Source organism: Nicotiana tabacum, chromosome 5 (genome assembly GCF_000715075.1).
Source record: "Nicotiana tabacum cultivar K326 chromosome 5, ASM71507v2, whole genome shotgun sequence".
Taxonomy (NCBI): domain Eukaryota; kingdom Viridiplantae; phylum Streptophyta; class Magnoliopsida; order Solanales; family Solanaceae; genus Nicotiana; species Nicotiana tabacum.
Window position 1 is genome coordinate 17,019,471 of NC_134084.1, and position 15,474 is coordinate 17,034,944.

At 33.0% G+C, this 15,474-nt stretch overlaps 1 protein-coding gene across 1 annotated transcript; it reads right to left on the bottom strand.

Annotated features, from left to right (window-relative positions):
- Positions 1-9,642: 9,642 nt before the first annotated feature.
- Positions 9,643-15,208, bottom strand: LOC107774764 (mitochondrial import inner membrane translocase subunit PAM16 like 2). Its single transcript, XM_016594408.1, has 5 exons — positions 14,894-15,208; positions 12,296-12,343; positions 10,551-10,638; positions 10,082-10,212; positions 9,643-9,999 (listed from the first exon to the last, which is right to left on the bottom strand). Exons 2-5 carry the CDS (start codon positions 12,296-12,298, stop codon positions 9,877-9,879), a joined length of 345 nt encoding a protein of 114 aa, XP_016449894.1. The 5' UTR covers positions 12,299-12,343; positions 14,894-15,208; the 3' UTR covers positions 9,643-9,876.
- Positions 15,209-15,474: the final 266 nt, after the last annotated feature.

Genomic DNA, 15,474 nt, shown 5'->3' on the forward strand with positions numbered 1-15,474 from the left:
TTGAGGATCATGTCCGAGCTAGGCCCGAGAGGGTCTCAGGGAGTATTCCTCACCTTTGTTGTATTATTTTTCTCTATGATCATGCATCGAGGACTATGCATAAAATAAGTGTGGGGTGGGAAAACTACTTTTTGAAGTGTAATTGTATAGAACTATTTTTTTTTTAGTTTTTCTTTTAGAACTCGTAGTAGACATAGTCTAGTTAAAAAAACGAAAATTGAAAAAAAAAAAGAAGTTTAGAAAGTTCAGATTTTTCCCGACGATGGATCTTTTGGACAATTTTTTTGAGGGATAAAGTCCGATTAAAAACACCAAAAATATTTTTTGTTTTTAGGATAGTTAGGTAGTGTCCCTTGGTTTTTCTTTGGGCGCCGGTTCTTTTCCAAGGGTGTAGCTCGAACAGGGTACTTTTTTTTCTTTAGGAGTAGTTTAGGAAGAAACTGAGTCGCTCTGAGATACTCATTGACATGGTTGATGCTGGTACATTAGGCTATGACATACATTCTGTTTTCCCGTTTATTTGGTTTGAATTGTGAAGCCTAAGTAAAGTAAATAGCCTATTTTGTGACGCCTTTTCTCAGTTGTTTGACTTGTATGCCACATAGTGCAATATTGCTTAAATTTCTCAATTATGCGTGCTTGCTTGACTTGAGAGTTGAACAGAACCGTTTTGATTGAGTCATGTGCAACGTGTGTGTAAGAATTTGTGATTTTTTGTGCTATTCTGTGTAGTCTAGAACTTGCCCCGTGTGTTAATTGAAGTGAAATTGTAAGTTTTGCTAATTTAGGAAATGATGTAGGTGTTTCTTACTTGGTCATGGATGTGCTTGTCACATAAAAATAAAATTTTCTGTTGCTAGCCCCTTTGAGCCTATAGACCTTTCTTTTGGCATCCACATTACAAGTCATACCCCTATTTTGTTCTTAATTTGATATTGATTGAACATTTACCTCCTAAGGCACTTAGTCTCTAAAAGAAGTAAGGTGAGATATTGGGGAGTAGTTTTCGAGTGGAACTATGGAAGGGCCCATTGGTGCACTAAGGTTGAAATTAAAAGTCACTAGCAGATGAACTTTAATGTATGGAGTGTGTGAAGAAAAGAAAAAAAAAGAGAAAGGAAAAGAAAAATTGCAAGAAAAGAGAAAAAAATATGATAGTTCAAATAATGGAGAAAATACACACCTCCAATTCTTATTGATTTGTGCTAGTGGAAATATATAAGTGCTTCATTGAAAAGAGGGCTATGTTGTATATGGCAAGTGAATTGGCTGAGAAGAATATGTGCTTGAATCATGAATGTAGTACATTAAAATGCTTAGGAGGGTTAGCCACTATTTCTAAATGTATCATACTCGTCCCTTAGCCTATATTACAACCTTAAAGTCCTAATTGATCCTAGATTTGGCTGGCTTAAATTAATAGAGATATAAACTATGGGAAAGCTTATGGTATGACCACAGGATGCATATGAATTCTTTGTGAGAGTGAGCGAATTTTGTTCAATTGTGCGATGTCCTTAATCTATGTTTAAAAGTATATGTGAATGTGTGGACTACTATATTCACTCTTTTGTTTGTTGGTAAGGAAGGGCACATGATCTAATGAATGATTGGTAATGTTGTAAGTTTTCATGTTGGGTAAGTGCATGAATTGAGGGTGCTTAGTGGTTGCAAGTCGTATTTTGAGGTTGGGTGGTGACAAATAGGTTGTTGAAATTGATTGAATTGAAGGGTTATATTTGGGCATGCTTAAACGGGAAGAATGTGAAATTTTGCGTGTTCATGCTTGTGTGCCGGTATTAATCATAGTCAAGGGTATAGTGTGTGTTTAAAAGTTAAAGTGCTCCTCTATAATTGATACTTGTACGTAATTAGGGATTTATTAGATAGTCTCATTGCTCGAGGACGAGCAAGAGTCTAAGTATGGGGTGTTGATGTTTAGCTTAAAGTATATATATTTTTATGTATATCGCCTCATATTTTACTTTTGTTTTATGAATTTGGGATGTTAAATGCTATGATTTATGTTAATTTGAAGTGTTTTTATGTGTAGGAATGATTCGAGAGAAATTGAGGGCGAAACGCGCAAGATTTGAGCCAAAACGAACAAAACCGGACGAATTGAGCATTTGGGCGCCACAGGCAGCGCCTGGCGCCTCCTGTGGCGCTGGAGGCAGAATGGAAGTTGAGGCAGCGCCCTGGTGGGCGCCTGGCGCTACTCAGGGCGCCGGTGATATGATTTTGTCCAATTTCGCCCGGGACAAGGTTATTTCGGCCCTAGACCTACCCAACACGTATAAAAGTAAGACTAAACATATTTTTAGAGTGGAAGACGTCACTTTAGAGATAGAGAACAAACTTTGAAGGGGAATTCGGGTGGAGGAACACACACCACGCTTGGAGGAGGCTTCCAACTAGTTTTCTTCTCTTTTCTTCTTTTAATCTCATAGTTTATTAGTTCTAGAGTTTTGGGTGCTATATGAACGTTGTAGTTTGAAGCTTGAATTGTTCTTGTTATTTTATCATATTGATTTATTTATTCAATCTTGTGCTTAATTATTTGATTGTTTGATCACCAATTGAATATTATCTACGAATCTAGGATTGAACTCGGGAGAGGGAATTCTAGATTGCATATAAGATTGAGTAGAGCAAGATTTTAATTTTGAGGGGGGTGGATTTGCGGTTTGGATAGAAATATACCTAATCGCCTTGTTTGGTTACTATAAGTGAATTATAAATGTGTTCTTGTTAATCCTAAGTCCATAGGAATATAGGCGTTAGGTTAGCTTGAATAGACGAGTTTTACTTCGGGAGAAGGCTACGAGCAATATTAACTCTGTCAACCAATAAACCAGATAAATTAATTAGACGATTTAAGTGGAAAATTCAACGGGATTGTTAGCTAACTCATAGTTCTAGAATATTCACTCACATTGAATTCGCCTCTATAATTCGCCAACTTGTTTTCTTTAATCTCTTAATTTGTTACTCTAGATTAATTTTAGTTAAATATTCATATTTTAGGATTCGCTTGAATAGATTACTTGTTTGATTTAATTTAGTTGATAGTTAATCACAAGTCCCTGTGAGTACGATATCTGGACTTACAATCCTATATTACTTGTCGACCACATATACTTGCGTGTGCGTTTGGGAGCAACAAGTTTTTGGTAAAAAATAATTTTAACATATACGATATAATTATCCGACTAAGGGGTTCAGACGAATCCTCGTGATTTGAGCTCTCGAGTTTTAGCATGAATCAAGTGTTGAGTAGCTAGGGGAATTAACTAGCCGATCGAGTTGGGATCAAACATTGGTGTTCAGAGTCTGAATAGGAAAGAACAGAAATATAAGCTAAGTAATCAACGAGATATGAGATCTTATGAGTTAAAATTACAATGCAAGGCCCTTGAGTAATTGAGTTATGATTAATAAAATATATGTCATAGAGTTTTATGTTCAAGTGAACATAAAATGATTTAAGAAGGTGTTACTTAACTTGGATCGTGACAATATCTGACGTGAGAGGTATGGCGGAGACAAAAGTCGAGCTACGAGTTCGGTCGAACTCATAAGCTTTTGCTCAAGCTCAACAACGCATTTATATTAAATTTTTTATTAAATATGTATAAATATTAAATTTAGAACTCAATCATTAGTTTTTAAATTCGTCATTCTAAAATTTAGAACTAATAAAATTAAAATCCTGACTCCGTTTCTGATGCGAGATATTATATATTACCAACATTTTGTGATACTGTTCTTTAAAATACGAGTTAGTTTGCCTTTTTTTTTTTTAAAGCTGTATTTTATTTAGTCATTGTCATTGTACTTGCGACGCACTTGCATGTAATTTGCACTAAAGTGGCTATAACATTAAAACTAAAGTATGCCTACCACCAAGTAAAAAAAAAATAAAAAGGACCGAAAGGAAATCACGTGAAAGAGGCCATTCAAAAAATAGGAATATGACAGATGGTAATTCAAACTGACCTTTATTCGATATTTATACTAAACTATATAGGGGCAATGTACCGGGTTCAATTGAATCATTACTTTTGACGTGAAACATAAATTTATATATAAAAATTTATTAGAACTATATTACTAGTAGATACGAATTCATAACTTTAAAAATACTATGAGTTCAATATTAAAAATATTGAAGGTTGAATCCATAGAATTCAAATTCTAAATTTGTTGCCTCTAACTATATCTATTTAGTATTTATATATTTGATGTAATAAACATTGGATGCGTATAAATTTATACCACTCGAGAATGTGTAAATGCTTACGTCTTATCCAATAATAGATATACCAACAAAAAAAGGAGGAGAAAGGTCATATGTGCATATAGTAAAAGGTTATAAAGGTTAGTTTAAAGGAAATATCAAATAAAAATTCCAAACTTTTCCAACTCGAGCTTTTAATATTATCATTGTACCAGTTATTATATATTAATATATACTATCCTTACATATGTACTTTGTATCAATGTGCACATCATGCATGTCCCGTTCCTTCGTACGTAAGGGAAGACTACACAAGTAGTTCTACTTTTAATTAGTACTAATTTTAGCTTAATTAATTTGATTTGGTGCTAGCTGTACATTTTTTTGGGATATTTTGAATTAAGTGAGTGGTGCTAGAATTAATTAGTGATGAACAACAGAAAAAATAACGGTTGTTTCACCATAGTATCTATTTTTCTTTATTTAACGAGTAATTATGAAGTTACATGGTCATGAAAATCAATAAATTAATAGAACGAAATAAATCAAATTATTATACATTTATTGAGAAAATTATGAAACTAATGGATAGTTCTCGTGAATTAATCCGAATATATATCATATAAAATTCATTAAAAAAATATTATATATTAGATTTTTTTTCCTGAAGACTCGAATCGAAACCTCAAGGCATTGCAGGTTGATTACTCTCTCTTTTCTACCTTTTCCTTCTTTATATTTTATAGTCCCACTAAATCCAAAATAAGAAAAAGGAAAAAAGAAACAACAAAAAAATAAAGACGAAATTTTTCTTCATTTCCATTGTTGGACTGCGTTTTTGACTGTCAAATTTCTTAATCCTTAAGTTAAAAAAAAAAAAAAAAAAAAAAAAAAAAACTTTTCGACAATGATTTCCAACTCTTTGTTCTATCTTAATTTTTACTTTTATTTTGCGAAAGCTGATGCTTTATAAATGCATAAAACTGATAGGACCTCATTTAAATACCATCGAATGCGTATTGCTTTTATACTTTTCATTTATTAGGCGATAATTAAATGAAATGATAATTTTGATTTCTAAAAATTAAAATTTTCCGATATTTTGCATAATGTGTTTTAAGTAATTTATTATTTTATAATTTAAAAAAAATGCTTGGTTTAATTTTTTAAATTTTTGTGTTTGAAAAGAAGGAATTGGACAAGCGAATAGACCTTGTTGGTGATCTTCAAAGAACTATATATCTAATTGATAATTTTGTTTAAGAGTTTAACAAAATATAATTTGTTAAAGTTTTTGAAAATAATTCAAAAATATTAAATTTGTAAATAATTCGAAAATATTTAATTTGTATATAATTCTTTCACAAGTAGATTATAACTTTTTTCAATTAAAAATGTTAAGATAAACAAACTCCCAATCGTTTTTTCCGAAAATAAATAACTTATCATCAAAGTTATAATCTAATGATACTGTGAGTTTCTATCATATAGGTGAGTTTTTTATTCTCAATTTTTAATGCTCTCTCTTTTTCTTTTCCCCTATGTAATTAAAAAAATAATTGCTAAAAGAAATACTAATAACTTGAGTTAACTGGTTAATTATGTACAATTTTTATTGAACTAAATGGGTTTTCTTTAAAAAAAAAAAATGGAAATTCTAGACTCTAGAGCTATATTTTTCATTTTGTGAATTAATTTCAATAACTAACTAAATTTTAGGCTTCAAACTAAAAAAATTAAAAAAGAAAAAAAGAAAAAAGAAGGAACTTCTAAATCTAGTTCCGGCAAACTTTAAGGAGAATATACTTGTTGCCTCCAAAGGAATATATGTTCGGTGAAAGATTCTACCAAAACAAACACAAATCCCAGGCGAATCCATAATTTATGATTTTACGTAAATTCAATAGTTTTTGTTCAAATTTTATATTATTAAAAAAAATCAAATATTTAAACACAAATTTAATTATTATTATAAATTAAATCGATACAGTTATAAGAGCTCATAAACTTCAAATCATATATTCGTATGTAACATTATTTTTGCATGTTCTATGACAACGAAAAATTAAAGTCCATTAGGGAGCTTTGGCGCGACGCTAAAGTTGTTTTCGTGTGATTTATTGAATACGAATTCGAGTCGTTAAAACATCAATTACTACTTGCATTAGAGTAGACTACAACCCTTTGGTGTGGGGATCTTACATGAGCTCAGAATACCTTGTGTACCAAGCTATAGTGATACCAAGGGGTTAATATGCAAATAGGACAAACATCGAGGACTTTTTTGGAAACAAGTGGACCTAAGCAATGGAGATTGATTGGGACTTGCACCGACCCTTAAAAAAGGCTGCTATAGATCCAAAGTTTGTACTTAAAAGTTGAATGTCGTGTTGAATAAAGATTGTTCAATTAAATATAGAAATAATTAATACTTTCCATCTACAATTTTTAAAAACAGTAACAATTTTGAAAAACTAAAAGACTAATAGCCTGTTTGGCCAAGCCAGAAAAATCAGTTTATTTTGAGAAGTGCTTTTGAAAAAAATACTTTTGGAGAGAAGCGGTTTGTGTTTGGCTAATCACTCTGAAAAACACTTTTGAGCAATAATTTGTGTTTGGTCAAGCTTTTCAGAAAGTATTTTTAAGTATCAAATTACGAATAACGACATGAATATATTTACTTAATAGTTAATATTATAAGTAAATAAATAATCTCAAAAAAAAAATTACATGCAATAATTAAATCTTTTTATTTTGTTTAAGTAAAATGTGAAAATAAAATTTAAAAGTACTTAATTCTTTTAATATAAGTTAAATATATTAAAAATCATTCAACAAATATAAAAGCATTCACCCCTAAAGTCACTATACATTAGAAAGCTATCCTAAAAATAATAAGAAATATTTATACTTTAATATCCTAAGTATTAGGTTTAATGGTTATTTTGATATATACCATATTTTATTAAGGGTATTTTTAGTAAGAAGAAAAGTCAAAACTGCTTCTGCTTCTGCTTTTGGGAAGAAGCTACTACGGGCTATAATATTCGTAGTGGAGGAAATAACAATTATACTTTTTCCTTGGTAAATAAAATACTTAATTACCAAAAAAATTACTTCATCTATTTCAAAAATATTGACACTATCTCCTTATTAGCATGTTTCAAAAAGATTATCGTCTTTTAATATTTCCTTTATAAGAAGCATTATAGCCACATAAATATTATGACATGTTTAGACCACAAGTTTTAAAAGTTTTACAATCACACAAATATTATGGCTTATTTATCACCATACATCCCAAAAGTCTTCATTTGTTTTTTAAAGTTTGTGTCAAGTCAATCTTTTTGAAAGGGAGGGAGTATAATTTTTTATTTTAATTAATTAATATTGTAAATTTATTTATAAAATGAAAATATTCGACTATTGTGGCATAGCAAAATTTAATTAAGAATAATGTTGATATAACAACTCCAATTTTTTTTCTTTTCAAAAATTAATTTTATCTGCTAACTCGATTAAGTTTAAATTTGTGGTCTTACTTTATACAACTAATTTGAAGGTTATATAAATAAAAAAAGTAATTATTAAAGAAAGATTTGTTGAAATAACTTTATTTACTTTAACAAGTGTCAAATTTTTTACTTTGTTTAAACAAGTGGTTGTTCTTTCTTTTTCTATCTTTAATGCTTTTGAGATAGCTTATAAGTACCTAACCTTTCTACATGTAGTATTCAACTATTGGCTCTTTGATGAAAACATTTGGGTCCAAAAAAGTAAACATGGAAAGTTTGATGGCTTAACACCTCTTTTCTCTTTTTTCTTTTTCTCTCTATTACTTCAAAATAGACTGATTTCCGTAATAGAAAATGGAAAGATGAAGGAGAAAGTGAATGAAAGTTACTTTCTCTCTTTTGTTTGGTATGAGAAGAAAGTGGGAACCAACCCATTTTATTTATTATGTATATGATTCAATATGCCAATTATTAAACGACTTATTAGAAATACAAGACAATAAATAAGAAATGTCAAGAGATTTTTCGTTCTTTAAAGATGCCCTGACTGCAGCTTTTTCTCTTTTAGTAGGTAGTAGAGAGTGTTTCTTTTACATATAAGTATATTAGTATTAGTGTTAGTCTGGTTTCACGTCGTTTTCTTGTTATTTTATTGTTGTTAATGTTTGTGCTACTGTTTTTTTCATCTTTTCTTGAGTCGAAAGTCTATCAAAAACAGCATCTCTACCTTTCAGGCTGTATACATACTATCCTCCACATATCCCAGTTGTAGAATTATACCGGATTCGTGATTGTTGTTGTTTCATTTTTTCCTCAAGTGATACTTAATGGTTTTGTTTTGTTTTTGGGAAATTTACGGTTGGAGTTATGATTCAACTAGTCCTTAACATGTTATATGCAAAAATAAGCTAAGGCATATTTAGAAGAGATTTTCAACCTATTGATGCTTCAACTTATATATACATATAGATAACAAGGGGTTGTTTGGTTTGATGAATAAATGAAATTAATCTTTGCATAAAATTATAATTTACTTATACTACATTTTGTTTCCAAGATAAAACTATGTATAGCTAATATAATCTCTATCACCATCCAAAGACTGTATTACTAACAAGGGGTACAACTTATGTTATACAAATTAGCATGTATTATGTATAGTAACAAGACGGGGTCAATTAGGTTTTTGGCTCTTTACAAACTTGTTTTTAGTTTTATAATCCTACCTCTTTTTTTACACATGGGAGTTTACTTTTACACGTGAGAGATCTGTCTTTTACACATAAGAGATCTAGAAAGGTCATTTTCTTAAATTCAAAATTGTAAAAGGGCATGATGTACAAATAGCACTATAATTCCTGCATAACTAAACCATAAACCAAACGACCTATAAAATTATATGAAAAAAATTAGAGCAAATATACGATCTACTAGATAATAATATACACAGTATATTTATTGAAGTTTATACTTTACTCTAACAAGAGGAAAATTACTCCTTCCATATCTATCCTCTCCTCATATAAATAACATGAATAAAGGAAGGAAATTACATTCACTTTTACATTAGTAAGATAAGTGGTTAACAGCCTTTTGTTATCAAATTTTAGCGGAGGCAAAAAATACTAGATGATTTTTTTCCCATATGTTCAAGCCTCGGTGGATAGAATTACCAGACATTTGTAGAATTACCAAAACGGGGGGGGGGGGGGAGCCTGGTGCACTCCCGTTATGCGAGGGGTACAACGAAGGACCGGACCACAAGGGTCTATTATACGCAGCCTTCCCCGCATTTCTGCACGAGGCTGTTTCCACGGCTCAAACCCATAACCTACTGGTCACATGGCATCAATATTACCAGTTACACCAAGGTTACCCTTCCTGACCTAAACACAACGAAAAACGCCCTTTATTATTACATGCTAAAGCTATTTTACAATGTTTGTCTAACACCATAGTGTAGCTCGTGAAACTTGAATAGGAAATTCAAGTTACAATAGGAGATATTGCTTCCTCCATCAGAAAGAATTTACAGTTTGTTCACAACAAAACCCTAGGAACTGACTATAAGTAACCAACTATGCAGCAAAGCTATACATTAGACAAGCACAACAACGTTGTTTATTTTTCCTCTGGTTCTTTAGGTTGGTGAATTGCTTCCAAACACTCTTTGGCTCTATGAACCTTTGACTGAAGGTAAAAACTACCGTTTTTGGCATTTCGCTCAAACAAGTTTTCATATCTCTGCAGATAGAGCAAGCAAAGTCGAGGTCACGCGCACACAAATAGCAGCATCAAATAGGAAAGATCATTACACGAAACAAACCTGAATGATTTCTTCCCATGATGAATTCTCAGTGACACCGAGAATCTGCCTTGCTTCTGTTTCAGTCATGGTTTTACTAGCTCTTTTGATATTCTGCACCGCTTCTTGAGCAACCCCGTTTTTAGATGCATCTGTCATCATTCGCAAAAGGAAGTGTAAGATAGTATTGATTTGCATGGAAGTAAGATAATCGAACCACGTGGAATTCGAGTGCACGAGTCAGAGATCTAGATGAGAAATGAGAAGAATCAACATGAAAGTCGCGATGCCCCTTTTCTTAACACTGATTTACATATTCTTGGATTGAACCTTCGGGTTCGCGAAGTGCTAATTGGAATGAACTATCTCTCATGTATAAAGCAAGAATAGTGATGTACCAATGAAATGTTTGTTTACGCCAGACTCTTCAGATTAGTCGTGTATCAATTCATTGCAAAATGACGGGAAAAAGTGGATAAAAGATACTAACTCGCCAGTGCCTGACGATATGCTTGAACAAAGGACCTCGCCAATATTGTAGAGCCCATGACAATCAAATTAGCAAGGATTTTTGCAGCCTGTAACAAGAACATGAACTTTTACTACAATATTCAAAATAATTCTTGTTTGCTTTCACATATATCTGAATATACCGCAACCACAAGGTTCATCAGAGCATATTGAAAAAGAATAGGGACTCATTTCCAAAACTGTGACATTATTCAAGCTTATGACACAAAATAACCACTTTCGATGGGGAAATTTTGTTGGAAGCAATAATTTCTATTCAAACATAATTCTTCTGATTTGTTGTGTTTTCATTTTCTCTTGGCTTGAGGTAAAATGGCCATATTATCAATTTTCTTCTGCCTTTAAATTGAGATACAATTGCTAAGTAAAGCGAGAGCCTCTCTTGGTGGGAAAAGAATACGCTCTGAGACAAACAATTGTACCAGGGTGGAACTTGAAAATAGACCCAAGACTGAGGGTGGAACTTGAAAATAGACCCAAGACTGAGTAAAATAAGGGCAGTCCGGTGCACTAAGCTCCCGCTATGCGCGGGGTCCGGGGAAGGGCCGAACCACAAGGGTCTATAGTACGCAGCCTTACCCTGCATTTCTGCAAGAGGCTGTTTCCATGGCTTGAACCCGTGACCTCTTGGTCACATGACAGAAACTTTATCAGTTACGCCAAGGCTCCCCTTCAGACCCAAGACTGAGTCTTAATTCCTTTTCTTTCACTGACCTAATCTCCTTGTCTACGACACAAAAACCTAGAGTGACTACTGACTATTATGATCACCCAAAAGGTTATTCACCGCAAAATAATGCAAGAAATAGAAGGGAAAATCAATACTAAATCCATTCCATAACAATGCCAAATCCATTCCCATCTCAATTCCTTTTACCAAAGTGATGCATTTATCTAGTGCCATGAAATTCCTTGTACTGCACCACCAGAGGTCTTAAGTTCAAACCCTGAGAATATAAAAAAATCCTAGTAGGGAGCACTTTCGCTATTTAATGGGTCTAACGCGGCGCAAATCCGGATTAGTCAGTCCCCAATGCGGGTACCGACCATCGGGTTCGAAACCCAAAAAAAAAAAAAAGAATCCTAGTACTGCGAGGATGCTGATAACCTAGTAATTAGCATATCTTTTAGCTTGAGTAGCATATGTCTCCCAAGTCCCAACTCATTCCAAATGGTGCTATAGATTCTAACAACACCTCTCCCACACACCCGCAAAAAAAAAAAAGAAAAAAAAGGTAACTTAGACAAACCAGTAATCCTTTCTCTCCAAGCTGAATTTCAATTAAACACATGCTAATATGCCTTTAAAACTGGTTTATAAGGTAGATCTGCCATTTTTGCGTTTCTCTCTCTTGCAAGCACGTTTTGCATGTGTAAACATACGGAGATGCAACAAGGATCAAAAGCCTTTCAAGTTCATCAGATAATTGATAATTAAATCTCAGTGAAATCCGCTAGGCTTTCAAGTTCATACAGATGAAGAGTTATAAATGATAAATCCTAATCCAATTAAAAACAGTTAACGGATATAACAGCTATTGAAATCCATTTCTGAATACATATATAAGAATGGTACATATCTTAGACTTTATTGGCAAACAAAACAATGATACAGAGTACAATTTATAAGGAAATCCAATGGCAACAGGGAGGGGCATAATGTGTATCAGACAAAATATAACACAAGGAAAAGCTCTGACTTACCATTTTGGAAGTTCCGTAACCCAAATCAGGAAACTGGAAATTGAGTACCTACAGCAAGGCCAATTACCAGACTAGATCAGCGGAATTTAAACATAAAAGCTAAAAATTATCTACACCAATAGCCATATAGCATGAATGTCAAAATAAGCTAAAATTCAAACATCAAAAAGTTAAACAGGTGTGCATCATGTAAAATTGTCCATGTGTTTTCAAGAACAGTGAAGATACCAAGCATGCAGCAAACAAAACAAAATCATGCTGCAAACAGTTAACTTCTCAACTATAACACAGCAGAGACAACATATAAAATAACTTATTTAACTAAGGTAAAGATAGTCTTAATCATCCATCCGCTATTTGCATTTGGCCAAATGCATTGGTGGCCCCTCAAACTTGTCAATTTTTTATTAAGACGCCTTATCTTAGGCCCTAACCTATTGAACACTTGATCTATGTTCAAACTATATCTATTAGACACATTTCTGACATGGTACAGTGAGTGTGCTACACCTTTTCTAGGAGCATAAGAGGCATAATTTTTCTTATGCATTAGAAGTGGAGGCTAATTGAATTGGTGGTGTGGAGCTTGCATTCTGGGATTCGGGTGTGAACTGAAAGTGCAGTCAACTAAGTGGAATGAAGTGAATTTCAAGTAGAATCTGTCTTTGATGATTTCTCTTTTAAGGGATTGGTGAAGTTGAGCTTCAGTATGATTTTTCTATTTCTTTTCGGGTATATTTGCTTTCAATTTCATTATACACTTGTTTATAACTGTGTACCTATATGTATATGACCATTTTTGAGAGGGGTTGAAAAGCAGGAGGGCGAGAGGTTTAGAGGAAAAACAAATAGGCAGTGGTTATGGTCGCCGAACAAATTTTTCGGGCCAAACTCCGGGGGGTTTCTTGATGTTCTTCATGCCAAGATTTTTTACTGAAAACTTACACTAATACTAGTATGAACAAAGTTGGGGTAGAACTTGATGTTCTTCCTTTAAGCTCCTTTTTTGGGACAGCAAATCCAAGGCACAACAATTGACCTTAACCAGTAAACCTAAAAGAATGTGCAGATGGGGATAGTCTTGCACAAAAGTCATAAGCTAAGTTGCTTGGAGCCTTGGACTCTTCACTTTCAGTGCCACACCCATGTAGACACCACGTGGTTGTGAGTATGGGTGCAGGATCCCTACCCGATCAGGTCAATGATTTTGGATACTTTGACCAAAATCGACAGAGAAGGCTAGGGTGACCATAATTTAGGCATATGATTTTGTAATCATTAAAGATATTTGTATTAAAAATTCAGCAATCAGAAAGTGCTTTAAAGTTATTTACAAGTCAAATCACTGTTGAATGTGCAACGAACTCAAGAAGTCTATCATGGCCTCTATATCATTTGCAATAGCCAAGTTACACAAAAGAAAAACGGTAAGGAGATGTATCTGTACTTAAAAATAGTTACAGATTCAAACTTGCTCTCAAAATTTCGTGCATTCATTTCCTTCCAAATAATCCACCACAATTTAGGCATATTTTTATCTCTATGTTTAGATATTTTAATTTTTTTGGCCGAATCCTAACACCTGTATCCGCACTTGGATCCGTACCCTTGAATCTTAAGATTGAGATCATGAAGAATCCAACCTCTAAATCGGCAACCGTATCCGCCACCCGCACCAGATTCCAAACAACGTAGGTCATAAGTTATAAAACAATGTGAGGTATCCAATAATGGACTAATTCGAAGGTCAAAAAGCAAAATGTTAACATCATTTCATATGAGAAAAATTGTTAGCCTGCTCATAATGGGCATTCAAAAACTTAAAACTAGATGTATGCCTTAAGGTTTCTCTAAACTCGATCGACCCCTTGAGGTCCCATCTATCTATCCTGTTACAATAAGAAAACACATCTCCACCTCCAAGTTGCTACTGTGAAAATGGTAAGATCATAATTAGAAAATTTTAAAGTATATAAAAAGGGAAAAGACGGAATCAAGGATTTCTAGTACATGGGTGCATTACCAAAAAAAAAAAGGAGAAAAAATGTATTTAATGGGAATTGATCCATATTCCTCTTGATAGTTAACCTTCAACCAAGTGCACCATTCAACATTTTTGGAGTATGAGTGCCAACATTTAATATTATACCAATTTTAAAAAATATGTACATAAAATATCTAATTTTGCGGAGACCCCATGGATTCACGTGACCCATATTTTTGCATGTAAATCTGCCCCTCGCCTAGGTGTGTAGTTTTGAGGCCATACAAATATTGGGTTTGGGGGCTCTGTTCTAATTGTACATGGGTTTCCCCTTGGAACATTTTGCTTAAGCAATAGCTTGGGTTTACAATCCAGTTGAAAACCTAGCTCCAGCTCACAGAATTTAAGCAGTGAATGATCAAATCATATCAATCAGTAGCCAAAAAATTAAATAAAAAAAACACAGATAAAATTGAGAAATCAACATGTCACTATCCTGACAATGAGCCCACCCAAGAACCCAAAAAAAAACCACAAATCTTAACACACGTGAAAATTCAAGGGATTTATCCACATCAGTTGAACACTCAATTCAAAGCAATTGTAGACCATACCTTGAGCTTGTTCAAATCGAGTGATAGATTGATGAGGAAAGACGACGAAGGGAAATTTCAGGGTTTTGAAAAATTAATGAAATTTTTCTTGGATTAGAAGCTTTTTGGGCATTCTTTTTTTCTTTCCTTTTCCCCTTTTAAAAAAAAAGGCGTGTTCAACTGTTATTCCAAGAAATTTATAATAATAATAATAATAATAACATCAACAAGATAATAATAGTAATAAGATTAGAGATTGAATCGAGGCCATTTTATGAGCCAAGGATTTATTGAGCAAACCTAAGCGTTCAAATTGGAATATTTTTAAACTTATTCAACTTCAGTTGTAAAGGAGCTAGTTTTTACTGCTTTTTTTTTTTGTCTTGTTCCCTCCCTGTATAGTACTATTTGATACCCACATTGCGCCGCGTAAGGTCTATTAGTTACTCAAAAAATGTAATTGTATTAGGTATTCATTAAAGAGTAAAAATAATTTATATCTCTCAATTTTGCTTTAAAAATCAAACTCATTCCTCAACGTTGAACAATTATCATTCTGCTCCTTTTATCAAAGGTGACTTCTTAAAATGCCTATTTTACCC